Genomic DNA, 27,030 nt, shown 5'->3' with positions numbered 1-27,030 from the left:
GTCAATAACTTAGGCTTTGAATGATAAATCCCAGATTGGTTCATAGGTTTTGGTTGGTTGGTTCGGGGGTTTTTTGGCATTTATCTGTGTGTTTCTTGAGGGAGGAGTCACTTTCTTTAATGAAGTATATTCACTTAGAATTTTGATGAGCATTACGTCTGGCCTCTCTTTTTAGATTAAGAAAGCAGAGTGTTTATCTCATCTGTATATTTTTTTTTTTTTGCTGGAAAATGATTGAATCAGGACATCTACGCGTGTACAGCTGCTGAGCAGAGCTAGTACAAGATTTGATTGTGTGTTTGACTGAATAAATGTACCGATTTACATTATACATTTGCGGGTTTTTAAACAAAATGTCAGGGATTCACATTCTAAGTGATTCTGTTAGTTGGGTTTGGTCCTGTCTCCCCAGTGTGGTCTCTGTTATGTTGTACTTCTGGCATTAGCAGGGTTCACCGCCTCTATTTGGACCAATACTTTATGATTTAAGGAAAAGAATAAGGGGGAACGACTGAAAATCGGATTTGGAAATAAAATTGATTTTGTTATCTCTGATAAAAATAGAAAGAGGAAGGCGGCAGGCAGGCAGACTGTGGCAGTTGTGTGCAGTAGAGAATCTACTGCTCAGAATTCGACCGAGACAGGTATTGCCTCTGATAGCTGAAAACCTGGCTCCTGTTGCGGTTTGTCTAAATCTGTCACGTCTCTTGTGCAGGCTGTTGCTGTCTAGCCAGCCAAGTAGAGAGGTGAACATGAAGTAAGGCTTCAGCTTTAATTTACAGCTTAAAATTACAGCCTGTACCACTGAAAACTAAAATTAAAAAAAAAAAAAAAAAGGTGAAGAAGAAAAGCTCTTTACAGAGCTCTGAACTGTTGCAAATTTGCTTTTGTAGAACTGACAAAATACTATCTAGCTCAAGACTTCAAAATCGTGAACAGGATTAAAATAAGGTTTTTGCCTGTGTTCCAGATTTGTATTTTACAATTGTGTTTGTATTTTACAATTTGCATTTTACAATTGCTGCACGTTGTAAATTAATCCCTGAATGTGCTCTCCCGAAAGCCAGATTCTAGTGGTCTCTTCTAGTCTTTAGGCACTGCAGCTGTAGTTGGCCTTAATTTACTGTTTATCCTCTTCCTCTCCTTTTTCTCCATGGTTTTTCCATGCCTTTCTCTTCTCCACTTCTTACCAGTCCTTTCCAGTACTCCACAGAAGTGTTTACAGTGTGCAGTTAGATTATTAGTGCTCCCGTTTTAATAGCAAACTTGCATGCAGTTAATAATTCTTACATGATCATTCATTTACTAAGAACTTTAAGGTTCTGTATTGTAGCAAATGGGTTTTTTCAGAACTGCTCCATATGTTTGGGTTTTGGGGGGTTTGGTTGTTTTTTGGGGTTTTGTTTTGTGTATGTGTGTTGTTTGATTTTTTTTGTTTGTTTGTTGGTTTTGTTTTGGTTTTTTTTTTTTAACTGAAGGAAGGTTCTTACCTGTTTGAGCTGGTCAGTTAGTTTGCTCTTCATCACCTGTTTTTATCACAATTAGTGTTTAAACAGAAATACAAGATCAAAACCTTACTCTCAAAGTCCAAAACTTGATAAATAAGATATGAAATGGATGCAGAGTTTATTCATCTACCCTTAGTGACTTTGCAACTCTCAGAGCAGAAACAAGACGAAATCACAGCTGGTGGGTTCTTCACAAGAGGTCCAGTGAGTGTCTCTCATGTTGGGGTGAGACAAGATGACTTGCCCTGTACCAGGCTTCTGTCATGTTGGACTTGTTCCCCCCCCCGCCCTCCACTGGTTTCACATTGTGAGAAACAAAGCGATTTGTTCTTGGCAACAGTCTGTTTCAAGGATACCATCTTAGTGTGTGTTTTGAAGTGTTTCCCAGCTATTAAAATGTTAACTGGTGCTCACGCGACTTCCTCAGAGTATATAATAACATTTAACACTTGGTTGTGTTCATATTCAAACACTTGCCAGGGTAGAGAAATCTAGTTGTAAGCCTGGTGATATTCTCCCTGCTAATCAAAAGGTAAATTTAAAGACCTTGGTTGGTGGTGTAAGAATGGGACTTGGAATTTGAAGTGTCTCCTTCTCGCTTGCTTCTGAAATGTGGTGCCATAACCACAGGATTCACTGAGCCATCTATATACAGCTCGATAATGTTTAAGGCTATAAAAACTGTTCTTATAAAAAGAAAATATACATATATATTTACCAGGGTCTCTTCACACACATTCATTTTTCCATTAAATGAAATTTGGAGGTTTAATTAAATAGCCCATTTAGTTCCAGACTCCAAGTGATTATATTACAGTTTTGGAACAAAAAATGAATTGTATTTTCATAAAGGGCATTTTAAATACCAAGCAGAGATTGGCATTTAGCACAGCAGATGGGGGTTCGTAGTGGTGCCCAGTGTTTAGTCTTTATCAGTTTAGTTCTTGCTTCCTTGCTGTGAATCCTATCCAAATACTTTTCTTTTTTTTTTTTTTTTTTTTTTACACCACCACCCCCCCCAAAAATAAAAAAAGGAAGAAAATTCTGGCTTGCTGGCTCTTGTGGGAGATGTGCCTGAGAATAACAAATACAGTGCACGTGGGAGGTGGGAGAAAGGCAAAGGCATTCGTGGTGACTCTTCAGGACTGCTCCATCTGTGACCCCTTTCCCCCTGCTGTCGTTGCACCCCTGCAAGCGAGAGGTCCTAACCCTGTTCATTTTTTTTCAGGAGTTTTCGTCTGATTCACTCGCTCTTAAACTGTCTTTTCGGCCAGAGTACTCTTTGTAGTACTCACCCTTGTTAACAAGTTTTTTTATAAGCTTCCTAACTTTTCATACAACAGTTAATCAATAAAACAAACAAAAGTAGTGTGCATTGTGTGAATACACTGCTAGATAAGTCTCCTGCTGTTTTGAGGTAGGCTCAGGGGTTTTTTGGGTTTTGTGTGTGGTAGATTTTTTTTCATTTGTTGGGGGTTTTTTGAGGTTTTGGGTAGCTCCTCTTAGGCCGGTATTACCTGGGGACCTCTGGATCTTGAGTTCCACTGCCCAAGAGCTCTCTTCCAGCAGACTTCCCTGCTGCTCCCTGCCTCGCCTTGGCTCTGAGCTCAGCTCCCGTGGTGGGCGAGGGGCAGCCTCCCTCCTGCCCAGCTGTGTGCGCGCCCTGCTGACCGCGCTTGAACCGAAGCGGGCAGAAGCTCCCGAATCCGTGGAAGTCCTTCACTTGTGACTCCTCAGCTATTACCCGGTTCCTTACCACCTTTTCCTCCGTCTCCCCGGACTCCCTACTCTATGCCTTGGGGGTTTGCATCGCAGAAACTCGCTTCTCCTGCCGAGGGTTGCTCTCGCTGGTCGCGCAGAGCCGGCTTTGCGCTGCCTGTTGGTGCTTTACCTCGCCTCGGGGCCGCTGGTGCACCCTCTCCGTCCCCGCTGCTGTCCCTCCTGCCGCGTCCCCTCGTTCTCACCGCTGCTGTGGCCCTCGTTGTGCCAGCGCTGTTCCTCGGGCTTTACTCTCTCCTGCCAGCACCTTCCTTTCTTGAGCAACAGCTTTTCCTCCTTTAGTTTCAATCCCCTTTCGCTCCAGCTTCTGCCGTACTGGTGACACCAGTCTGAATAGGGGCTGTTTGCTGGTCTTTGCGTACGCTCCTTGCGCCCTCGTCCTCGCTGCTCAGCCGTGCGCGAGTGATCGTTGCTCTTCAGTGGTAGGGGCACAGCTCTCTCCTGGCTTCTCTTTTTTGCCAGCCTTACAAAATTAAATCAGTACGGTGGCCGGACAGGATTCCCGCGTGCGTTCCAGTTTGCCTACAGCCACTTCAGCCCTGCAGCTCAGGCTTTTCAGGGGGCTTTGTGGCCGTTGTTGGGTAACGGGACTGAAATTTGACTGTGACTGGTTTTTTTGGAGACTGCTTGCCGTTTCTGTGCTATCCACCACGTGCCATGCAACTCACACGTGCTGTCTGGTGGAACAAAGTGCGAAGTGGTGGGAAGATCACCCGATTACAGGTTTTATTGTGATCCAGCATGCTGCGGTGAAGATAGATACGCTTTTGATAGCAACAGCTCCTTGGATGCGTGTGTCTTGGAATAGATTAATTATTAAAGATGCCAACCTGGTCTCCTGAAGTTTTAGAAGCTGTGCTTATTTCTGTGATGCATCATCTTTTTTTCATACCGAATTTAGCTGCCTCTGGTGGTTTTTCTCCTCTTTTTCTTTGCTCAAACATTCTGTGATTTAGCATGAGTCATTCCGTCTGTGTGGGAAAGGGCTGGTTTATTACAGGGTCCGTTCTTGAGTGGGGAGGGGAAAGGGTGGAATGTATTTGTGTTTTCTATGTGTTTGTTGTGGAAATGCATAAAACCTTTTTTTTTTTTTTTCTTCTCTTTCTTTCCTCTCTTCATCATCTCATCTGTGTGGGTGAATGTTCCTGCAAACCCTTGGGGAACCTATAGAGACTTTTGGTATGCTCATTCCTTCATTAGTGCCCAAAGTCACAGATGCTAGGAACGGTTTACAGACCAGAAAAGCAAACAAGAGTCACATCACCACGGTGTGAGGTGGCTAAAAATGTGCACTTGAGGAAAACTTCTAAGTCATCCTCTAATAAACCTGCCTGTTTGCATCATCACGATAATACCGAAGGCCACTACCAGCCAGTCGGCGTAAATTTTGATTCTGCGCTCGAAAAGTAGAAATGAAATGTGTTCTCCTAAAGCAGGAGCTAAAGTTTGGTGACTGAGATGTACTTTTCAAAAGTACCTATCAAATTCTAAGTCTTACTTTCAGAAGTGGCTGAAGTGTGTGCACTTAAGTTGCCTAAATTCGATTTGAAATCACCTGCTGAAGTGTGTTGTGGCATAGGAGCCCAGGGGACCTCTGACAACAAGAATCAGGCACGATTGGACCCACTTTCTCCTTAGGAAGAAAATGTAATAAAACACACCACAGAATATGAAGTGGTTTTTAAAAGATAGCGATTCTAAGATAAGCGAGTGCCATTAGGTAGCTTTATTTTGAAAATACGTGTTCAATGCTACTTTCCAAAAAGAGAGGGTGAAAATAAAGTAGAATAAGGTAGAAGTTTTGTGAAGGAGAGCTTGTGACATATTGATATTCTAGAAATGAGAGATTTTTTTTTCTCATGCTTCCACAATTCGGATATTTCCAACTGGATCACATTTTTTTTTGTAAACAGCTTTCTTTATTCCCTAAGTAGAACAGAGGCAAAGATGACTACATGTAAATGTTGTCGTATATTTTTATAAACATTGAATAATTATATTGCAGTGCAAAATATGTAGAAACTTAAAATACGGATTTATATGAACAATGGGCATAGCATGAGGGATATTTAAGACACATATACTGTAATAACAAGAAAAAATGAGACCAATTATTTCGTGGTTTGGTCGTGCTATGTAGTGTTAAAGGTAACATTCCTTTCTAAGCTCTAGCCACTTGAATGTGAAGGCTCAGCTTTTTGGTTATCTTAATGATCATCTTGGGTTTTTTCTTGTCACGAAGAGAAAATAACGTTCGTGCGACTGTGACATAAGTCGATGTTTTAAAAACTTTATCAGTAGTCATCACTTTATCAAGTCATCTCTGTTCTCCTAATGGAAGAAGGCTCATCGGGCATGAATTTGGACATTGTTAGCTTCCCTTTTTTTGTGTTGAGAAATTATTTCGTGCCACAGGAAATCCTCTCCTTTTCTCAAATTAGGATCGTTAAAAGCCATTACATGAGTAACCCCCATAATTTAAAGACAGTGGAAGTATCAAACATTTTTACTGATTACTTGCTAAAATATTTTTAACTCTCAGTGAGTTTTAATGTCAATTTAAAATAGTTCCTTTGATATAAACTATATTTTTCTTACTCTGAGTTTAGGGTAATAAATACGTTCCTCCTCTCTGATATTACTTGTTTCTCTTAAAATAAAATTACTGAGTGGATATCATGCTTTAAACACTTCCCTATCGTTGAGGTCTGCCAGAAATTTTGACAATTTTTCTGAAATTTCCATTATATTTGCTGCTCCATCACAACCAGAGACGGTGGGAGCCATAAACTGCCCTTGAGTATTTGCCGTAGTTGAGTCCCATAGCGCCCTTCAGAGTTGAGGGGAAAGGAAAACCAAAGCATTCATGACCAGCCTTTTCCAGGGCTGCCGTTGTTTTACTGCTGCTGTGACAGTGCTGGTAATGGAGGAGAAATTTTGAGAAGTTCTCTAGACACCAGCATTCTCTGAAAAGTACAAAAAAGTTCTGATTCATCAGGTGATTGTTTACAGCCACTTGTAAACCTATTTTTTTTTGGCCATCAGAAAGTAAAATACAGTTGCTAAACCCCGTATTTCTACGTATTGACCAGAATAATCTTGGCACGTGGCTGAGTATTTTTAGAAATTGCTTGTGGCAGAACATCACAGTACAGAAAATCCACTGTTATTAACGTTATAGTATGTGGAATGATTCAGAGAACACACAACCAGCGTGGTATTTTCTTCTCGATTCTGTGACTCTTGCAGAACCACAGCAATGTCTGAAGCCCCTCCCGCCTGTGACTGTGCATTAAGTAATCTGCATTGATACTCAAAAAAAAAAAAAAAAATAGAAGAGCTGAAAGATGATCCGAACAAAATACGTTGGTGCACATTTTAAACAGTCATCCAGAATTTTGCTGTTGTATATTCCTTCCATTTTAATGGAAAATCAATATGAAAAATAGATACTCTCTGACTGTGGGCATGCCTAATGTGCGGTGTCGTTGTAGCCCTGTGCTTTGTCTTTGCTTGCAGTAATGCTGTCCATTGAGCTTGCAAACAGCCTTTAAGTAAAGGTGATGAGGGGAAAAAGCAATGAGATTGACATTGCGCTCAATCCGCTGAAAGAAAATGTAACTTTTATTTAACAGAAATCGATAAAAAGCCTGTCTTTATGGAATGGCTGTTTATAAGTGTCAGGTGTTTGTGGTTTTTTCCCCAGTCCAATTAAGAATGTCTTACATCACCTTAAAGCCTGCTTGCGCATACAGTGTTGTGAGTTATTAGAACTGGTGTAGTTTAAGTAATTTGTGTAGAATGATGTCGTTACTCCAGAAAGCTTAGAGATCGCCCTGGAGATACTGTAGACGTTCTAGAGGCTTTGGTGCTTGCTTTCATATTGGTGAAAACAGCCTGTTACGAGTTGAAGAAAGAAGTTGATAATGAAGTTTACATGTTTTGTTAACAAACCATCTCCATCGCGTCCGTGACGAATGACATGAATTAAAATGTACTTTTTTTGTGTGCTTTCAGTGAAAGAGTTCCTAGCCAAAGCCAAAGAAGACTTTTTAAGAAAATGGGAAAGCCCCCCTCAGGTATGAATCATTTAAGCATTCAGTAATTTTCTCTATTGCATTTTTGGTAATGTTACCAGTGTGTTACCAGTCTGTAACGAGCGGCACAGAAATCACTTTAATGCGATTTTTAAAGGAGTTTCCATTTTTAACATCAGTTTTGTCATTGAAGTTTATCAGCAAAGACTCTCGGGTCTTCTCCAGATTTGAGCTGACAAAATGCTCATACTGAACAACTGCTTGGTGGTGTTGAGAATGATGTTCACCATTAACACGACGAGGTTCAAACTCTGTTGGCATGTTTCAGCTGGCTTTTTGAACCAACGGGCGCTGGCACATCTGTAATTTACCCTGTTAGTAATTTCTCCCATGGCATTAAGGGGAATTAAGGGTATTAAGTCTACTGCGTAGGGCTTGGGGGCAGGTTAAGGAGCTTGTTAGAGAGAAATCTTTTAAAAGTTGAACTTGAGGGGTTGGGTTTTTGGGGAAGGGTCACTATGGTTTATAAAGCAGCATTTGAAATGCTGTGGTACTGAATATCTGAGAGAGTTTACTCAGTGATGAGCTCTCCAGCCAGCTCTCGTGTAGAGCTGTCTCCAGAGCTTGGGGGTTTTTGCACGTTCTAGTATCTAGTTTGTGAGGCACGAGGGGGTTCTTTATCTGCATGTTGAATTCGTGACCTGTTTACTGCTAAATGTTTCGTATTAAGCATGTGTCATCTGTATGGACAAATTACAGTAGTGTTGATACAATTCAGTTAAGTCTTTGTTCTAATGAGCGCAACGTAAAATCTCTTATTAAAATTTGACAGGTCTGAAATTATAACAACAGTACAGTTGGCTGTAGTTGTCTTGGTAGATGTAATTTTACTCAATTTTGCTTCATAAATGAATTCAATTCCTACAGTTAAAATTGTCTTTGGGTATTAGATTGTAAATAATGTCATTATATCCTTGTACGTGCAGAATACTGCTGGCCTAGATGATTTTGAGAGGCAAAAAACCCTTGGAACAGGATCATTCGGGAGAGTTATGATGGTGAAACATAAATCCACAGAACAGTATTATGCTATGAAGATACTGGACAAACAGAAGGTTGGTGTAATTTATAGTGGTTTTCGTGGTACAAAAGCATTTGAGGTAGGCAAAGATCTGGTAATGGGCTAAACTGTGTTGCACTTACTGTGCTTTTACTTACCGCAGGTGGATACTGGTGACACTTTAAAAGCTGGACTTTCTTTTTTAGCCAGCAGATTCAGGCCTTGGGATTGTGAGGAATTCTTACAAGGGCCGGTAGAATTGATGGCAGGCTAAAGGTGTTCCAGGTAGAGTCCAAGGCATTAATAAAATGGGGTCGGTTCAACTCTTTGCTTAGCGAAGGTGGCCTATATATTCTTCAGCAAAACCAAAATGCAGTGCTGCAGTTTAAATAAATAAATAGATAAATACGCTTTTGTAGGGGAGCTTAGAATTCTGGAAGACTCTTTGGATGAGAAATTCTCAAAATTTGCGTTTGTGAACCATAATTTAACGAATTGTTTGCACAAATAATGTCTTTTCCGTTCTTGATCCCGTGAGGTGTGACTTTTTTTATGCGTAACTACGTAATAATCCCATGGCATCTCTAGTCTCTGCCCAGACAGAACAGCGGTGTCTCTCTCAGACCAGCTGTCACGCAATAGATGCTTTCTGTGTTGAAAACATCAGTGCTGCAGTCTGGTCTGTATTGCTGCTCCAGCCTGAATTTTTTAACAGCTTCTTATTCTTAGATTAAGCAAGCAATGTCATTTGATAAAGCTTAAGTTTTAAATAAAATAGAATTCCAGAATGCCAAGAGGTATGTTAAAGGAACTTACCAAATTAAAGGGAGTTTGTAGTGCTTTTGGCAAGTTCTTTCAGAAGAACGTTGCTTAGATTAGTAGGTTCTAAGGTCCTGAATGTAACAGCTCTCTCCTGTGTGAGGCGCTGTGCGTAACTTTGCTGCTGTAGAACAGGAATCTTATTAAGAAAATATTAATCCGGCAAAGAGAACTTGATAGTCAGCAGCTGAAAAAATGGCAGTCGAGGTGGACTCCTGCACTTCAGCGTTATCACAGTCCTGAGTAATTTCATGTAACGGAACTGGGGCGGTGACATGTCAAACTGGTTTCCCTGAGCTGCAGTTCCAGTGTGCTGGTCCTGGCCCTTGAATAATGTGTCATTTAATTGAAGACTGCTTTGGCGTGGTCAGGCTGGAAGAAGCTAAACTTGCCTTTTAGAGTCGGTTCTGGCGTTGTATTTTTACTTGGGAAAAAGCTCCATTTTTTTCCAACTTCAGCATTCTCCTACAACAATGGCTTTTAACTTTTATTAAAAAATAAAATAAAATAAAAAGACATTCCAACACAGTACACCTGAAAGACAACCCAGACCATTTCCACCCGTGTGGAAACTTACCTCACCGTTACCTCAGTATGGCTGATGGCATCCTGGGGGAGCGTGGCTGGAAGAGGAGGCGTGATGAGCATCCCGCTGCTGCGTGGAGAGCCCATCGCCCGATTCCAGACTTTCAACTGGTTTTTCTTTGAACCCTTTTTCATGAACGACTGACAAAAATAGTCTGAGAATTAAAAAAGTTAATCAGACTCATTGCTACCTCTCCGTCTAAAACAAATAGGATCACTGTAGCTATAAAATTATCTGGTAAAGGCAAAAATTCACATTTTTGACAATTGCAGTGGACTTGCAGTAAAAGGTTCACAGGATTAAAGATGTTTGCATCTGGACATCAGGCTTCTATGAGTAAATTAGTTTTGTCCATAATCGGAAGTCTTGGAGTATTCTTTTTTGATACAGATGCTTTTTCAGCTCAACTTGGTTAGCATATATAATTATAAATTAATGGATTCTATTAGAAATACATTAGTGTTCTATTAGTAACTTCTATTAATTGATCAAAAAATAGGAGAAGGTTTAGGGAGAACACATTCCTGTCACTCTGCATTTTACAGAAATCATGCCTATTGTCTGAAATGAGACAGCGTGCAGGCTGCCTGTAATTTTTCATTTCCATTTTACTGAAAACAGGAGAAAGTATCTTGTGTGTCCCTTTGGCATCCAGTCTTATGCTTGGGTCATCAGGATACCCCAAAAAAATAAGACTAATAGATGTTGATGCATCCAGTAGTTTTATGTAGGGGGATGTTACGCCTTTGTTTGCCTGTCTTGGTGTAGGGAGGCTGTAACACACCAGTGCCTGGGTAGTTTCATACGAAAGTTTGGTTTTGGAAAGAAAATATTGTTAATAAAAGCTCAGGCACAACCAAGCTGGTGGAGAATCAGCCATTGCCAGATGCCATATTCTGCAGGACATGCCCTGAGCCGGAGCGTAAATGGGGGCATGGCCGCGTTACCTGAGGCTCCTAGTGGGTGTTTGGAAGTGTCAAGCAGCAGCTTCAGCCCGTGGTGTTGCTGCCATCGCCCTCCAGTATCTGCCCAGCAGAAGATGCAGGAATGGTGGTGAAGTCCTGTCCAGAGCTGCCACTGAACGCTTCGCAGTGTCAAACGACAGCCTTCGCTGGCTTGCCTGGAGGGCCGAGATAGTTCCAGACCCGTAGCTTTTGAGGGGTGAATGGGGCGCTTCCCCCAAACGAGCTGGTCGGAGCAAAACTTCTATTTGGTCCCTAAAGATCTGTGATTCAAGGGAGATTTAGTATTTTTCACTCACTATTTCTTCTGTATGACATTTATTTAAAAACAGTAGTGGGTTTTTTTATACTTTTGCATCTCAAAGTTAAACACCATTTCAGTGAGGGTTGGAGTATCTCGCTGATCTGTTATTGATGGCAGTTAGATCTCATTTCCGAACCTCTAAAACCAGACTTGCTGTAATCAATCTCGTGCAGTTTATATGGGGGTGAAACAAAAAGAAGCAACTTTACTTGGAAATCGTGCCGTTCTCAAAATGAGATGCAGAGACATTGTGCCATAGGCGTTCAGTAAAATGGAAAGAATCGATTATGCAATGTTGGGGTTTAACCCAAGGAAACCAATTGTTAATTACTGAGAGAGAGCAATGATCAGAAATCTGCCACTTGCTGCCTTGTTAGCAGCTTAACGTGATGACGCCTCCAAGAAGGTAGCATTCATCATTATTGTGATACTTTTGCGAAGCGGTTTGCTAAACAGAAAAGCAGAAGCCCTTGAAAGGTCTGGCAGAAGGAGCTATTGTTGGTAAGAATGGAGATTTTGAATTTGTTTTCTCCTTAGTCTTCTCCTCACTCACGTGATATAAAAGAAGTCAGTTTACTCCTGTTCACACATAACAAAATTCATAATTAAAAGGCAATTTTCTGCCTTTCTGAGCGAAGGGTCCAAAGATCAAATGGGTTTTATTGAACTGTCAACTTGCTGCACAAGTGTCACCATTACAAATACAAGCAATTCTTAAGAAAAATGTAGAGAGATGTTTTCCTTACTGATTCCCGTACTCCACAGGTACGAAGAAACACTATTTCTAGAGATACCTGCAAGTCATATTGCATGAGTATTACTCTTTAAAATGTTAGACTTTTTACTCCTTTCTTAGCACTGTTATTGCACTAGTAATCCATAAGTTTTTTCATTATCATTAAGATTGCTCTCAACTAATTGTTTTACACTGAGAAACATTTCAACAACTGAAATATCATGTGTCAACTGAAGATTGCTTTTTCGCTCCTAGGTCGTCAAACTGAAGCAAATAGAACACACACTGAATGAGAAGAGAATATTACAAGCGGTGAACTTTCCTTTCCTCGTAAAACTGGAGTATTCTTTTAAGGTAATCATGTTGGTGGGGTTTGGGGTTTGGGGAAGTGTGTGCTCACACTTTAAGAGACGAAACCTTTTCACTTTTACTGTACGATAGTTTAGGTATTTTTGTTTTCAAAGGTGCTTCACTTGGCACTCTTGCCAGGCCTTGAGCAGGAGTTCCTGCACTTGTGTGCAGCCTTACACCCGATTTCAGCAGGTGGTGATTGCAAGGTTATGTCCAAATAAAAGTTAAATGGAAGTACACTCTTAAGAGATTGCCCTTGTTTTGGAGGGAAACTGGCTTTTGTACACTGGCTTTTGTACAGCAGGGGGCTTGTTCTGTCTTTGAGAGAGCCCAAGGGATGTATTTCTGTACCAATATATGGAATGGAAAACTTGTAATTGTGGTGCAGATTTTTTTGCTTGAGATTTATACCTGCAGCAGGTCTTAATGACAGTCTCGGCCATGATGGAAAGAACTTTAAGGTTAGCTTCTGCTTTCCTGACAGGATGTGCTAGTCAGTCTGAAAAGAAATTGAGTATTTTCCTAATTGATAAAGTGGTATCTGCCCTCTATATATTTCCTCCTTTTTTTTTTTTAATACCGTGTAAAATGAACAAACATACTCTACCATAATCTTTACGGCTTTGAGGTTTGGGGCTGGGGCTGTGGGAGACGAGGAGAACACCTCAGGCTGTCAATCCTGACCTTTTAAGAGTGCAAGGTCTCGTGGTGCAGTGGGCGTCTTGTCCTCTCGTCCTTCAGGTCACTTACACACCGTTCGGTGTCAGGAACTCCCTAGTTGTCTTGATGCAAAACAGGTTTCTTGAGATACACGATGTGCCTTTTGTCGCGTCTGTCGGCACTTTCTTGAGAACTTCTGCTAGTGTTGCTTTGTATTTGTTACGGTCATCGGGTCACTACCATAGTTTATTTTCATTCTTCAACCAAATACACTGTGTGTAGGAATTATAGAGACTGTAGCATGCCTACTGTGTATTTTGTGTTTATTTGCTTTCTTAGGACAATTCTAATTTATACATGGTAATGGAGTATGTTCCTGGTGGTGAAATGTTTTCACATCTAAGAAGAATCGGAAGGTTCAGGTAAGAGTATTAAAGACATTATTCCTTCAAAAAGGCTTATGTTGCTAATTTGGGAAATAGGTTTTGTAGAGTGTGTTAGTATTGAAGAAAAAAATTCTGATGGGGTCAGTGCATTTAACTTACCCCTCTTTCAGTGGACGTAAAGTAGTCAGGGAATGAAAAACTTGTAACTACTTCTGATTTTTCAGTTAGCTAATGCAGGCATTCATGAAGCGTGCATGGTGAAATTGTGGGATTCCTGTGCATATTGTCACGGAAGTTGATGGTCGTTTCTACAAGTGAAATGTAAAGTCTAAGCTCTGTATTGTGGGATACTTTCATCTTGATCTGCGTGTGTGTGTTAGCTGCAAGACTTAAATTAAATTTAGGGAATGTATCTAAAATATTTGTTGTTTGCTTTTTTGTCTTGTTACACAGTAAAAGAACCAGTTAAAAGATACTTAACTTGTCTATCCCTGTCAGTTACATGGCTGTTTCAGTATCTTAGCATAGCATTGGGGTACTTAATATTCTTTTAATTCTTCGCAGTGAACCACATGCACGGTTTTATGCAGCTCAGATAGTGCTAACATTTGAGTACCTCCATTCATTAGACCTCATCTACAGAGATCTAAAGCCTGAAAATCTTTTAATTGATCAGCAAGGATACATCCAGGTATGATATTCTTCATATATTTAGGGGCTGGAGTCTTGTCTTACAGTGTAGGGTTAAATAGTTCTGGGAAATGTCTTCAGAATAGATGCTCTGCAGCTGGTTGGCACATTAGCGTGTGTTTGAGGAGCGTTAAAATGCCCTGCTGCTTCGTAATGGTTAAAACCACTGGGTTGTGCTTCCTCTGACTGAAATTCAGTATGTGCAATGGAGCTGCCTGCAGTTGTCAGGGTTTCCCTTGGGGTCTGTGGTGAGAAGTGGGTGATGACGTGGCTCTGCTCATCTGACCTATTTTATACATCTGCCCTAGAACGAGGCAAAAAGTGCCCGAAAACGTCTGGTTCTCTTCATTGTCTGTAGAAGTAGTTGAGGATAACGAGCTTAGATGTCAACACCGACACTACTGTACTTAATTTCAGTCAGATGAATCCCGCCCTGGGAGAGTCCTAACCTTCTTGGCACATCTGGAGTAAGAGCTGAGTTGAGAGCAGATCAAAATCATGGCACTCCAAATGACGTCTCGGTTTTACAGCAGCCTCTCGTGGCACCTCCTCGTCTTCCTTTTAGCTCTTAGGTTTTTGATCCAAATGGCAAATGGGAAGGCGGCGTACGGCAGCGAGCGCTCTGCGATGCTGTGCAGTCCTGGGACTTCTTTCCTTATCGTGTCACCTTTCGCCATAGCAGAATGTGACAGGAAAATACATGTTAAAAATGTTTGGGGGCAGTGGAAAGGATTCATATCTTGCGTTGTTGATAACTGTGAAATAATATTGCATGGAGAGTAAAATAACACTGTAGGGAGAAGAGAAATCCAAGTTTATTGGTGTGGTTGGGGAGCACCATTAACGGCTTACGCCAGCATTGGCAGCTCCGTACGTGCCACAGCCTGTTTCTGTGGCGGTGGGCAAACTGCGGATGATAAGGGGCCCAGCAGCCGCTCTTCCACGTGGGGTTGGTTTGCTCCTCCTTCTGAACAGAGAGAGGAGTTTGCATTCATATGTTCATACCGCAGCTCCAACTGAATTTTGTTTAGAAACTCCGTTTTCTTCTTGAATTTTCAAGTCATTACCGCTTGCCCAGTGTATTCTTCTTGCGTAGGCTGATGTGCATTGACAAACACAGAAACGATTCTTTGCTGACTGAAGCAGGTCTGTCTAGTCAGCACATCACCCTTTCCGTTCCAGCTGTGATTGCTGTTGTTCCTACCAAAAATGAAGCAAAAGCTGCCTTGACAGTTTGGAGTTTGGCTTGTTTAGTTGTGACACTGGTATATCAGAAATACCAGCACAGGTTATTATGTAATTAGCAATGATGATCATTGTGGCACGGTGTGTTTTCTCAGGGAATAGGTTGAAAATGATACCAAGAAGGAGGAAGCAAAAGAAATGGATCCCCAAATAAGCGTAGAATTGATAGCTTGAGAATGATCCCAGAATTTCACATGTAACTCCCTGGCTTCCGTATGTATTCTACAATACGGTCCAGGAAAAATCACAGAGAGGATGATGTCGCATACAGAGTTCTGAAAACTTCCTGCAGGAAACGTGGCGAGTGGAAGGAAGACCTTGTAATGGCCAAGAACTTGCCATTTGTGAATACAGTTAACTGCTGTGTTCCCCGCCCTGCCCAGTCCTTACAATCAGAGAACCTCGGCGTGCCTGGGGCTGGAAGGGACCTCTAAAGGCCACCTAGTCCAACCCCCCTACCACGAGCAGGGACACCTCTAACCAGGTCAGGTGGCTCAGAGCCCCATCAGGCCTGGCCCTGAATGTCTCCAGGGATGGGGCTTCCACTGCCTCTCTGGGCAGCCTGTTCCAGGGATCCACCACCCTCCTGTTAAAGGACTTTTTTCTAACGTCCGACCTAAATCTACCCTTTTCTAGCTTAAAACCATTACCCCTCGTCCTATCGCTCAAACCCAGGTGAACAGCTCTTCCCCTGCTGCTTTATAGGCCTCTTCCAGGTATGGGGAGGCTGCTATAAGGACCCCCCCTTACAACAAGCTTGACTCTGGTGATGCTTTCAGAGATATTCAGAAGTTACTGGAAGACCTCTTTTGTGTTGCCTTGTTCCCACACTAATTTTACATATAACCTTTATACGCTTGTGCAATAAAACTCTAAATTTACAAGACTGGCGGATATCTTGACCCTTTTTGTGATTCATTTATTTGTTAACTAAAGGGAAAGATAAATATCTTGTTCATATTCACATTCTTTAAACTTTCAGCAGTGTAAACAGCCTGATGTGAAAAGCATAAGAAAAATGATTAATGTCGTTGCAGTACATGTGGAAGATTAGTGAGCCACAGTTCCCACTGTTTTTTTAAATTGTAAATAAAAGCTTGTGTCAGGGGGAAAAGACGTATTTTGTGTTCTTAATCACAACAAACCTCCTATCTGAATTCAAAGTGTCAGAGGGACTGGCTACTGAAGGTACATCTGCCTATGTGATACTGTGTGATGTAAGAAACAATTTTTTCTTCTGTATGAAACAGCTTTCCAAAGTATTTCAAGAGTACTTTAAATGTCTTTGTAGAAATGCACTTACGGTCAGTTTATTTCTTCTGGTGTCAGGTCACGGACTTCGGCTTTGCAAAAAGAGTAAAAGGAAGAACTTGGACGTTATGTGGGACTCCAGAATACCTGGCACCAGAAATAATTCTCAGCAAGGTACTTTGTCTCGTTACTCAGCCGTGCCTTTGGTGCAGTTAGAACTTATCACCCAGTTATTAAACTCTGAGGGATAAACAATTGCTGATACTTGCAAAAATGAAATCTTGACAAGTCAGCTCTTTGTGAATTACACAAAATGCAGTCGTTGCATTGGAAGTATTTTTTTAGTGCACTAAAACTTACTCCAGAGCAGGGGTTTTCACGTAACGGTACAGACCTTTCTGCATATGCTTGCTTAGGTAACTTGCAGGGGAAAAGAGATTTAAAGGCTCTGTAATTAGGTGGTTTAACCAGCATCCTTTCAGAACAGCGGATCTGAGTGATTGCATTCTGAGGTGTTCACAGGCTAGAACAGGAGCTCCAGAGGTAACAAGATGAGTCAGTAGTCATTAAATAACGAGTGGTTCCCGTTTAAGGCACTTTACATGAACTCAAACATGACAAAACACTGGTTTTAGACAGAAAGTACGTGCAGTCCAAGCTCTGTGTTTATCAGTGTGTGTCTAGGACTTGTGCTAAGGTTCGAATGTAGAAGAAATACTAGTTACCATATAGCTGTTCCACTGTAGCCCTTCATGGTTTGCAAAGGAAAAATACCCTTGTGGTTTATGGAACTGCTTAGGGTATAAACAACCATAATGTTAAATTATGCATTTAATATGTGGTCTAGTTACATACCCTTTGCAGGCCTTTCAAAGTAAACTGAAAATACTTTTATGTGGGGAGATGTTCACTGTTTGCAGGGGGGTTTTGCCCCTGTGCAGCTAAAGCAGCAGAAGAAACTGCAAAGTGTCTACTACAAATGTAGTCGATTTTTCAGGAAGGACTGTCTTAGCCCTGAGCTTTGTGGAAGGTCGCAGAGAACACGCAGAAAATTGATGGGATTGGTGGGGTTTTCTGTCTTTTTTAATGTTAATATTAAATATTTTTTTAATATTAAATAGAATTTACTAATGATTTTATGTTCAGGCTTTAAAGATCAGATCATAAATGAGACTCTAACAGCCAATTAACTAAACTTCTAAGCTCTTGTAGCTAGTTTGCTAAATATGAAAATGAATATTCTGAAGTGCAGGTAATCAAGCAAAAAGATAATGGTATGCAATATGGGAAGTATTGTTATAATTAATGAAATTTCCCTAAGCTTTGAAAGAAGTTCAGTCATTCTATAATAAGGTTATTTTGATTTTAAATAAATAAATTGTGCCCATTTCTGCTACTTAGGGAGTCTTATCACATCAGTGTAAAGACATCCCTGAAACTCGGCACAGGAACCTGTGCAAAATGTTCCGCTTTCATCCCCATTTCACTGTCATCACTGTTAGGTTTTAAGAATATTTAAGTATATATAATATATTGCTGTTGGAATCGGGGAGCTTCAGCTGGGTTTGAACCAGGTTGTAAGTTCTGTATTAAGCAAGTGCTAATGCATGTGCTCTCTCTGCGTTCCAGAGATGCATGTTGGAAATCTTACGCTGCGTTAGAAATGGCACTGACGGTGGTATTTCTCATTTTATCCAGGGTTACAACAAGGCAGTGGATTGGTGGGCGTTAGGAGTGTTAATCTATGAAATGGCAGCTGGATATCCCCCGTTCTTTGCAGATCAGCCCATTCAAATTTATGAGAAGATTGTGTCTGGCAAGGTGAGCGAAGGCTCTGTGTCTTTTTGCAAAATGCAGTTGTTTGTCTTTGCAGAACCTGGGTTTTTTTGTGGGGAGCGGATGGAGAATTTACTGGCTACTAGACAGTGAGCAGTTTGGAAAGAATGCGGGAAAAGCTTGTAATGTGCGTCCTGAGTACGGGCATTGTTACAGTAATACTAAAAATCAAAGTTCTAAAGATCTGTTCCCTGTCTTCAGATTTAAAATGCAGGTTATTGAGTTTACAGGCATTGTGGTATTATATCCATAAATACATGGATATAATATATATTTATAGGGGGGTTTATATATATATATATGTATGTATTTATGCTTGGACAAAAGTGATCCAACGACTGTTAACAACTACTTAGCTGCATGCTTAATTTGCCTGGCTGTTCTCTTGCAGCTTTTGAGAAGCTCTACAGAGCTTCCATAATTCACAGCAGGGTTCTTTACTTGTGCAGTCCTGTAGTTCAAGACATGTCTCATGATCTGTTTGGCTTTCGTTGTTAGATAAAATTTTTTACGAGCGTCTCCAACTTTTCCCTTGGATTTTTCATGACTGCCTCTTCGTGTACGCAGATGGCACACAGCCGTCAGCGTTCTGGGGTCTCTCCTGCCAGCCCGTGTTGTCTCTCCGTGTGTGTTTGTGCTCACTCGGTTCGTTACGGCTCTTCTCTTCCTTGTCCCCACGTAGCTGTGCCCCATCCTGCGTCCTTCTGTGATTGTGGTCACGGGAGGTGCCTCAGGAGGCCCTGTGGCGCACCGCAGCGAGATCGGTTCCTGTCTAGGACCTTCTGTAGATCCAGAAGCTGGTTGCTCTTTGAAAGGCTGTAATACGTGACCCTTCAGCTGCCTCCATGAGTGTATGGGAGCTCATTTACAAAGATACATTTTTAAAGAAACGTTTCTCTTCTAAACTGGAAAAACTTGGGTGTTTTTTGCAGTCGTGTCTAGTTTGCTCGACACTTGTGCTGTGATCATCTGCCCTTTTACTGAGTCCGTGGATGGGTGGTTGCAGAAACAGCACTGGAGTTGGACTCTGGAAAACCTAACACTCAGTTCTCAGCTGGCAGTATGTGTCCTTTATATCCTGAAGTTTTTCGTTTACTCTACCTCATGCACTTAGTTCTCTGCTTGAGAAATGGAGTTAATATTTCCTTACTTCTCAGCTGCCTGGGTATTACTTATTAAAACTGGTGACTTTCTCGGGTACTACCGTAGATCCATATTGACAGTAAACTGAAGCAGTGTCCTTGATTATCAGCCCTCTTGATTTCATAACATGTTTCTATGTTAAATAATTCCACGTTTTATATTTACATCACAGCTGACCAGCTGAATATGGGGAGACTATGGGCATGACAGTACACGTTTCTGCCTCTTCTTTTCCCTTCTTCTCTCCTCCATCTCAGGTGGTGGCAGTAGATCTTTTGCTAGTAAAACCCTGTGTAATTACGTCCCCTGAATCGTCATCAAGTATTTCCCAGCCAGGTTTGAATGAATTGTATTGGCAAGTCACTCGTGTGCTATATTCAAGCAGTGCTGAGTTATTTATGTAAGACTTTGGATGTTGGTGTATTTAGTTATCAGAGACGAATTACAGAACAGTGTAAAGTTCCAGATTGAATTTTCATATCTCAGTGCTGAATGTTTGGTTATTTCAGAGCGTATCGATATATGTATAAGCTGTATATGTGCTGTGCTGCACTGTATCTCCTCTCTGTGTGTGCATATAATATAATCTAAAAATTTGTTCCTAGAAAAATAGTTGAGAATGCCTTGAGATGATGTTGTGTTGGTGAGACGCCAAGTTAAACTTAGCTTTTATATCATTATTATATTCAATTAATATTTTTCCCCAACTCAATTAGATCTTTCTAGTGCAAAAACTGGTAGAAGGACATGGCGATGCTCTTGATAAAGGCTCTGTGAAACAGAAATAGATGTGCAGCAATAATCCTCTCTCTTCTCACACATTGCTACTTGATTTGGTTTCAGAGGAAGAACAGAAAACGGCCCCAATGTTTCCTTTTGTGTGAGCGCTACTTTACTTCACAGGGGGAAGAATCACATTTGTGTGTTGTTTTTTAATACTGTGGTGTATAATTTTAGGTAAGGTTCCCATCGCACTTCAGTTCAGACCTAAAGGATCTCCTAAGAAATTTACTCCAGGTAGATTTGACCAAACGATACGGAAATCTCAAGAATGGTGTAAATGACATAAAGAATCACAAGTGGTTCGCCACTACAGATTGGATTGCCATTTATCAGAGAAAGGTAAGACCCTTCCTGATCAAAACTATTGCAGGTCTTCAAGGGTTGAAGTAAAATTTCTAATATTTTTGTTTATTTTTGTGCTTTCCTAAATCTGTCACTTTTTAATTAAACTGAGAAAAGGTGGAAGCAGTTTAATCTTTAAGACGCTGGAGAGTAAATATTGATTGAGTTATGTTTGTTCCTCGTTGGTATTTATCCTGGTCCTCTGGGTACATCCACATCCTCTCAACACCAGTTGTGCTTCAGTCTATTTCTGGAGTATCTCGGGGCGAGCCGTCTCCTGCCTCTCTCGCTTTTTATTTAACCCCTGCTGTAGGGGCATCTCTAAGTGCTCCTCCACAGCAGAGAGGAATCTGGTTTCCTTCCCAGCCAGTTCTTAGCAGTCCGGCTGCGCTCCAGGGTGGAGAGGCTCTAGCCAAAGCTGGAGCTTTTCTTTTCCTGCCAACAAAGTATGCTTCCTCCCTGCTCTTGCTTCATCTGTGCCTGGGACAGGACCAGACGTAGAGGGTGTCTGCTCCATCCTCAGGGTCTGCTGAGGGGGTTTGTCTTCTGACACCGCGCTTGAACCGACGGCACTTCCATGAGCAGTGGCAGTGGGAACAGCCCTGCTGAACGCTTTTTTTTCCTGGCATTTTTAGAATTGTTTTCTAGACCTGCCTGACCAACATGGCAGGGTTTTGAGGAAGTCTGTGCCCAGTCTGTGCTGTGAGCCTCAGACCTGCGTGAGCAAGAAAGCGACAGAGGCAACGGGGAGTATTTTCAGAGTGTGAGCAGCCATTAACCTGTCAGTTAGAGGGGGGCACACCAGTGGCTGCCGGGGTGGATGAAGCAGGGCTGGGAGAGGAACCTGGGGAGTGGGATCAGGATGGTGACAATTCAGTCTAGGTCTGTCTTCCAGTAGCTCCAAAGCTCCCTCTCCCCTTGAAGGGAAAGGCAAAGTGTCTGTAGATTAGTGAGTTACTAGAGACAGATTGCTAAGAAATTATTCTCTTAAATGCACCCTCTGAGTTCTTGGGTTTTTTTTCAATAGACAACCATAAAAGACTAAAAATAACTTCACTGGTCTTGTCCCAGAAGGCTCAGATGGAGAAATAGTTTTGCTCCTAGATGTTGGTAAAATGGTGAGAGTTAGGCGATAACATTTGAAGGAACTGGTTTACATTGTTGAAACGCTAACAGCCTTGACTAGAGGCATGGACTTGCTGCTGTGGCAGCGGTATTTTAAAGGCCAAACCTAAATACTAACAATAGTTTATAAAAAGAAACTGGTTGTTTGGCTACACAAGCTGACAGTACGGTTGTTGTAGTATTCACTAATGTATTAATTACGAGAAGACAGGGTACAATTAACACATCCTGCATTCTCTGTATTAAGTGTAGATGTTTTTAAGAAAAGATTCCCCGTTGCAGAGTTGTAATTATCTGTTCTTTGCTTTCTTAATGCCTGTTTACAAGGCAGATTTACATGCACTGAGTTTCATTTGCTGATATGTTGTTTGGGGACACCCCGGCCCCATCATATTACATCAGATGTTTTAATACCGTGCTTAGCATTGCTAGTGCAGAGAATGACTTTCACAGAAGCAGGAAATGTTTTAAAATGCGAACTAGTAGTGCAGTCAGAATAGCTATTACTAGTTTTAAAGGATTGTGAAAACTGATGCTGAAGCTTCTAATTATAAGGCATAAATACTATAATACTAAGGGTCTGAAACAACAGCGCGGATTGCAGTATCATTTAAGCAGTCACAGAAATACAGCGATAAACTTTGGGTTTATACCAGCTTTTCCCAGGGGCTGTTACCACAGCGTGTATTTTCCTGAATAGACATCATGTTCCTTGGCAGCTAGTGTAATGTGAATAATTTGTTATGCCACAGTCATGAGTGAACCAGTCAATTACTTAATATTCCGGATAAGATCAAGTCGTCTTTTCTTTGTGTGTTCGTGGAGCTGTTTCTTAAAATACTGCCTGATACTGTGGTGGTACTTAGGGCCAAACAGGTGTTTCTACTATAAAGCAGCGTTACCTCCTGCAATCTCTTTTTAGAGATTTCCATGGTGAAGGTAATGGGGAAAAGTCTGCGGTGTCTCATTTGAACGTGTTCTGTAATTCCAGCAGTAAATAAGGTGTTTCTTCTGCTCTGAGCTTTGTAGTAAGGGAGTGATGAAAAATCAATTTGAGAAGACACAGAAAGAGAATTCAGGTCATGGTAAACGTGGGGCTCTGTAGGGGAGGTGTGAACACAGGCTGCGTATCCTCCCAGGATAAATCCCCTCAACGCGTGTGGTGTTTCAGGAGCGAAAGGGTACACGCGTGACCACTGTAGCCCCGGCTGTGAACGCAGAAGGGGGTGGAGAGCGTTACCGCCCAGAGCCAGCAGAGCTTCAGTTGTGCTGGTCTGCGCTGCGCCCCCTCAGTGTGCCCGTGTCCGCGCACGCCCACCGCTGCCATCGGCGGTCTCCCTGGGCACGGAGCAGTTCCCTGGCTGCACAGTGTGGTGGATCCCCACCTCAGCTGGAGCCGTGCCCGCCCTGCTCATCTCTCTCCCCAGCCTGCTGCCTCTGGCACACGTTACCCCTTGGGACGTCCCAGAGAGAGAGATACTGGTCTGATTCCTTTGTGATTTCAAGTTGAAAGTTGCGTCACCTCACTAGTTTTGCTATAATCTTGCTTACCGTAACGGTGGGTAATCAGGGACCTGTCAAATGGCAGAGGAACGCGGTGCCGATGGTCGTGCCTCGCCCTCCGCTTTGTCCTAGACCGGTTGCCGCAGAGGATCTCTCCGTCCCCCTGATCTTCCATCCTCTCTGGTCCCTCCCTTACCATCCGTTCTTCATCACTGCCTCCCATCAGCCCCAAACCCTGCCTCGTCCTCCTTCCAGCGTGCAGCTGATTCTAAAATTTGAGTTCTTTTAGGAAGTAATTAAGCTTAATTTTGAACTTCAGGAGATGTGATAGACTAGAAGGACTAAGATTTGAATTCATATTAGCTGAGCAAAGGTAGAATTTGGCAGTCAGGTCCCTCCAAGAGCATTTCAGTGTCTGCAAGTTGGCAACAACTCATGGGTTTTTTTTACCCCCCCACACTCCACTTTGGTTTCCCCCTCCCCGACGGTGTCGGGACAGCGTAAGCTGTTGGCTGCAGGTAACGCCCGGGCGGCTGTCGGGCGCAGCCCTCGCCGTGCTGGGGGCAGCTGATGGGCTGAAGGGAGCGGGGTCTCTTCTGCAAGAAGGGAACTGAACTTGGTTTGGAAGTGGAAGTCACTTTTAACGGGCGTTTGCCAGTGGGATATGAGTCTTTTTCAACTCGCACTCATACACCTAGGCCTGCACCTTCTGAGGCTGGTTGTGTTTGTGTGGTGACTTTAAGCTGTAATACCGGGTTTCTCGGGAGGATTGGAGGAGTAATGGAAATGTTGTTGGGCTCGTTACCACAGTGTTCAACCGAAAGGTATCAGGCCAATAACATCTTGTGTGCTTGCTTTTTTTTTTTTTTTTTCTTTTTTCCCCAAATACAGGTAGAAGCTCCGTTCATACCAAAGTGCAGAGGCCCTGGAGATACCAGCAACTTTGATGACTATGAAGAAGAAGATATTCGTGCGTCTCTAACAGAAAAATGTGCAAAAGAATTTGCTGATTTTTAGTAGGAGTAAGAGGACAAGATGACATCAGGGCTCACATTGGGATCTTTGCACTCTGTTAACAGATGAGGTGGAGCTGAGACCATCATATGTCAAAACAGTTACCTAGTTACTTCATTCCACAAAGCTGACTGAGGTCTTTATTGCCATCTTCCATGTGTGCGGTTTGCACCAACCCTTCTAACTAGGCACAATTAAGCAAGCACTGTTTGTGCAGTAACACAGAATAATAGACCACTTTCCTACTTAACTTTGGTTTCTGTCGTTCTTTGTTTCTGTGTATCGTTCATTTTCCCCCTTTAAAATGAAGTAGTTTTTTACCCAAGAATGCTCCATTTTATTTTGAATAATGTATTATTTGTGTGAGTGAAATGGAAGGTGTTGCGGCTAGTGTGATTTAGACTGAAGTGAAAGATAAATGTTGCTTCTAGTCTGTGCCAGCCAATAATTCTTGTCTGTCTTGTGTCTGATGCTACGATTTATAATAATTTTTTAGTAGCTCAGACTAAACCTAGCCAACATTTTTAGCGTTTTTGAAGGTAGTATTTATCGCCATATAAATGTCTGCGAAATTAACTTAAAAGCATTTCTTCCTGGAGACTGACCAAAATTCAGTAGACTCAATTGGATGGCTTCAGTAGGGGACAGTAGCTAGACCCCGTGCCTTGGTTTTCTACATCCCTGCAGTTTTCATCGCTGCCTCCTTCCTTGTGTTTCCCACCTGGGCAGTAGGTCAAGGGCCACAGCCAGCCTGGACCCGGAAAGCCTACGGTCCCGTGAGAGGGGGTGACACCACCCGGTCTGGATTTGGGACCGTATTGAACCAAGTCAACTTCCCAGCATTTCAGTTGGCCGGTATGAAATGGCTTTTTTTGAGGACATGAACCCTAAACTCTTAAAGGAAGTTTTGGTCAGTATTGTAGAGAATATGATGCATTTCGATTCACTTTTTTTTTTTTTTTAAAAAACAAAAAAAAAAAGCCAATGTTTGGGCTCCCAAAGTATTCCTCGCTTTGAGCCTCTCTTGGTTAAAAAAAGGCATCCATTACAATAAACATCACGGCACCAAAAGCAAAACGCGCTCTGCCGTTAGCTATGAAAAACAACTGATTTAGCAAATGCAAAATCATGTTCTAGGTGCATCGCTGGATGAACACGGTTATTTTTTGTTTGCTGTTAAGACTAAGAGGTTATTGCCAAGTTTTTATTCTGGTATACTATATTAGTAAACTGAGGATGGAGTACTGCTACAATCATTTTCTTTTTCATTACAGCACTTCATTCACGAAGAAAAGAGACAAAGTTTAAAAACTGCAACAGCTGGGTTTATTTTAGTTGCGTTGTGTCTTCATTTCTAACCTGCTTTCTCTCAATCAAACAGAATGTATGGTCACACAGATAGAAGTATTTGGGCTTAATTAATGTTTTGTATACTCTCACCAACTGACTTAAAAGATACTGCTACCATGTGCTAGCTTTGGGCACTTTTACACATTTATTTCAATGTTAATTATCAGTGGCTCAGCACTTTTTTTGGGGGGGTTGCTTTTAACCTTATTCATAGTAGTTTTGTTTGTACACACTTGATTCTGGCTGTCTCAGTGACCTGTCTTCAAACAGCACATCTAAACAGTTCAGACTCCTATTTTATGATAAATTGACATGCATACAAGGATGAATTGTTTTTAAAAAAGGAGAGATGAGCTATATTGATGCATAGCCATTGTATTCGTTTGAATGCCGGTGCAGATAAACCACTGGCGTTCCTTCCTTTTAATCTGTATGACACTCCTTTAAGAAAAGCCTTTGTAGACGTTTTACAAGCGAGTATGAGACGTACCATCCAACATTCTGTGTGTTTAGGTTGTTGAGCGGTTTTGCACAACGTCGTTAGGAGGCTGACACCGAATGCAGTCTTTGTCCACCCATATTTCCATATGTGCAAGAAAAGTATCCGATACTTTGCTGTAGCAAATTTTATGTAACAAAGATATATCGTCACATTAATAAATTTAAAGAAATCCTTTGTATGAAAATGTTAAAATCTTTTGTATTTCATTTAGACCAAGGACATGCTGCTGTATGCTAGCTGTATGCGATAAATTCTACAGTAACTTTGTTGTCGTTTATGAACTTTAAAAGATTTTAATAAATGTTGGAGATCACAATTTGATTCTGTTATGATTTTAATTTTTAATCATTACATTTACGATTCTAGTAAGGTTCAGAGCTGTTTCTGTTTTGTAAACTACTGTAATCATTCATCTTGCGTGTACAATAAGACAAAAGTCTAGGAAGTTGGTTCTGACATGTCTGATACCCAGATTAAGTTCTACGTGGGCGTAAGTGGAAGAGTCATCGTAATGCCATGATATTACGCTATTTATTAATTTTATGAAAATCCTGTTAGAAAGTAAAATACTTTTCCAATATGGCATAATAGACTTCAGTATGGAAATGAGATTCTCTTTTGGAAAAGGAGGGGAAGTGTGCAATTGCCAAGGCGTTAGTGAGTACATTTGACAATGTGAGTATTCTACAACCCTCTCATTTAAACACAGTCATAAAATATAACTGCAGAATATTATGTTACCTGTATTTAATTTGAAAAATCCTTTTCACGATATGGAAAAATTGTATATCTATGACAGTAGAAGCTTGTTAATTTTACACATTTGAGGAATTAAGTGTTGAACTATATGGTATATTTTAATTGTACTCTAGTTGTATGTAACTTTCATTTCCAACATAAAGGATTGTATCTCATTAAGTAAATTGCTTTTTTATTATCTTGTCAGTTGCATTAAAACCCTTATTTTTAAATCCTTTAAAGTATTTTACTAATTTTTGCAAATAATTAGATGTTTTTAAGTGCTGCAATAGTGTGCAATATAGTAAACATTTATATAC

General features: G+C 41.4%; 1 protein-coding gene across 2 annotated transcripts in view; it reads left to right on the top strand.

Moving 5' to 3' along the window:
- Positions 1-26,288, top strand: part of PRKACB (protein kinase cAMP-activated catalytic subunit beta) — a 35,962-nt gene extending 9,674 nt beyond the window's left edge. The window contains exons 1-10 of one of the 2 annotated variants that reach the window (XM_009950526.2): positions 2,404-2,413; positions 7,305-7,366; positions 8,311-8,439; positions 12,047-12,145; positions 13,142-13,224; positions 13,753-13,879; positions 16,453-16,548; positions 18,073-18,195; positions 20,311-20,475; positions 23,998-26,288. In XM_009950526.2, coding sequence (XP_009948828.2) covers positions 2,404-2,413; positions 7,305-7,366; positions 8,311-8,439; positions 12,047-12,145; positions 13,142-13,224; positions 13,753-13,879; positions 16,453-16,548; positions 18,073-18,195; positions 20,311-20,475; positions 23,998-24,123 — 1,020 coding nt within the window. In that variant the 3' untranslated portion in view covers positions 24,124-26,288. Of the gene's footprint in view, positions 1-2,403; positions 2,414-7,304; positions 7,367-8,310; positions 8,440-12,046; positions 12,146-13,141; positions 13,225-13,752; positions 13,880-16,452; positions 16,549-18,072; positions 18,196-20,310; positions 20,476-23,997 lie in introns of those variants that run through there. The other variant, XM_009950525.2, reaches the window with a different exon arrangement.
- The last annotated feature ends 742 nt before the right edge of the window (positions 26,289-27,030 follow it).

Source organism: Leptosomus discolor, chromosome 3 (genome assembly GCF_034619465.1).
Source record: "Leptosomus discolor isolate bLepDis1 chromosome 3, bLepDis1.hap2, whole genome shotgun sequence".
In the NCBI taxonomy this organism is placed as follows: domain Eukaryota; kingdom Metazoa; phylum Chordata; class Aves; order Leptosomiformes; family Leptosomidae; genus Leptosomus; species Leptosomus discolor.
The sequence above is the reverse complement of the archived record's forward strand: the minus strand, read 5'-3'. Positions and strand labels throughout refer to the sequence as shown.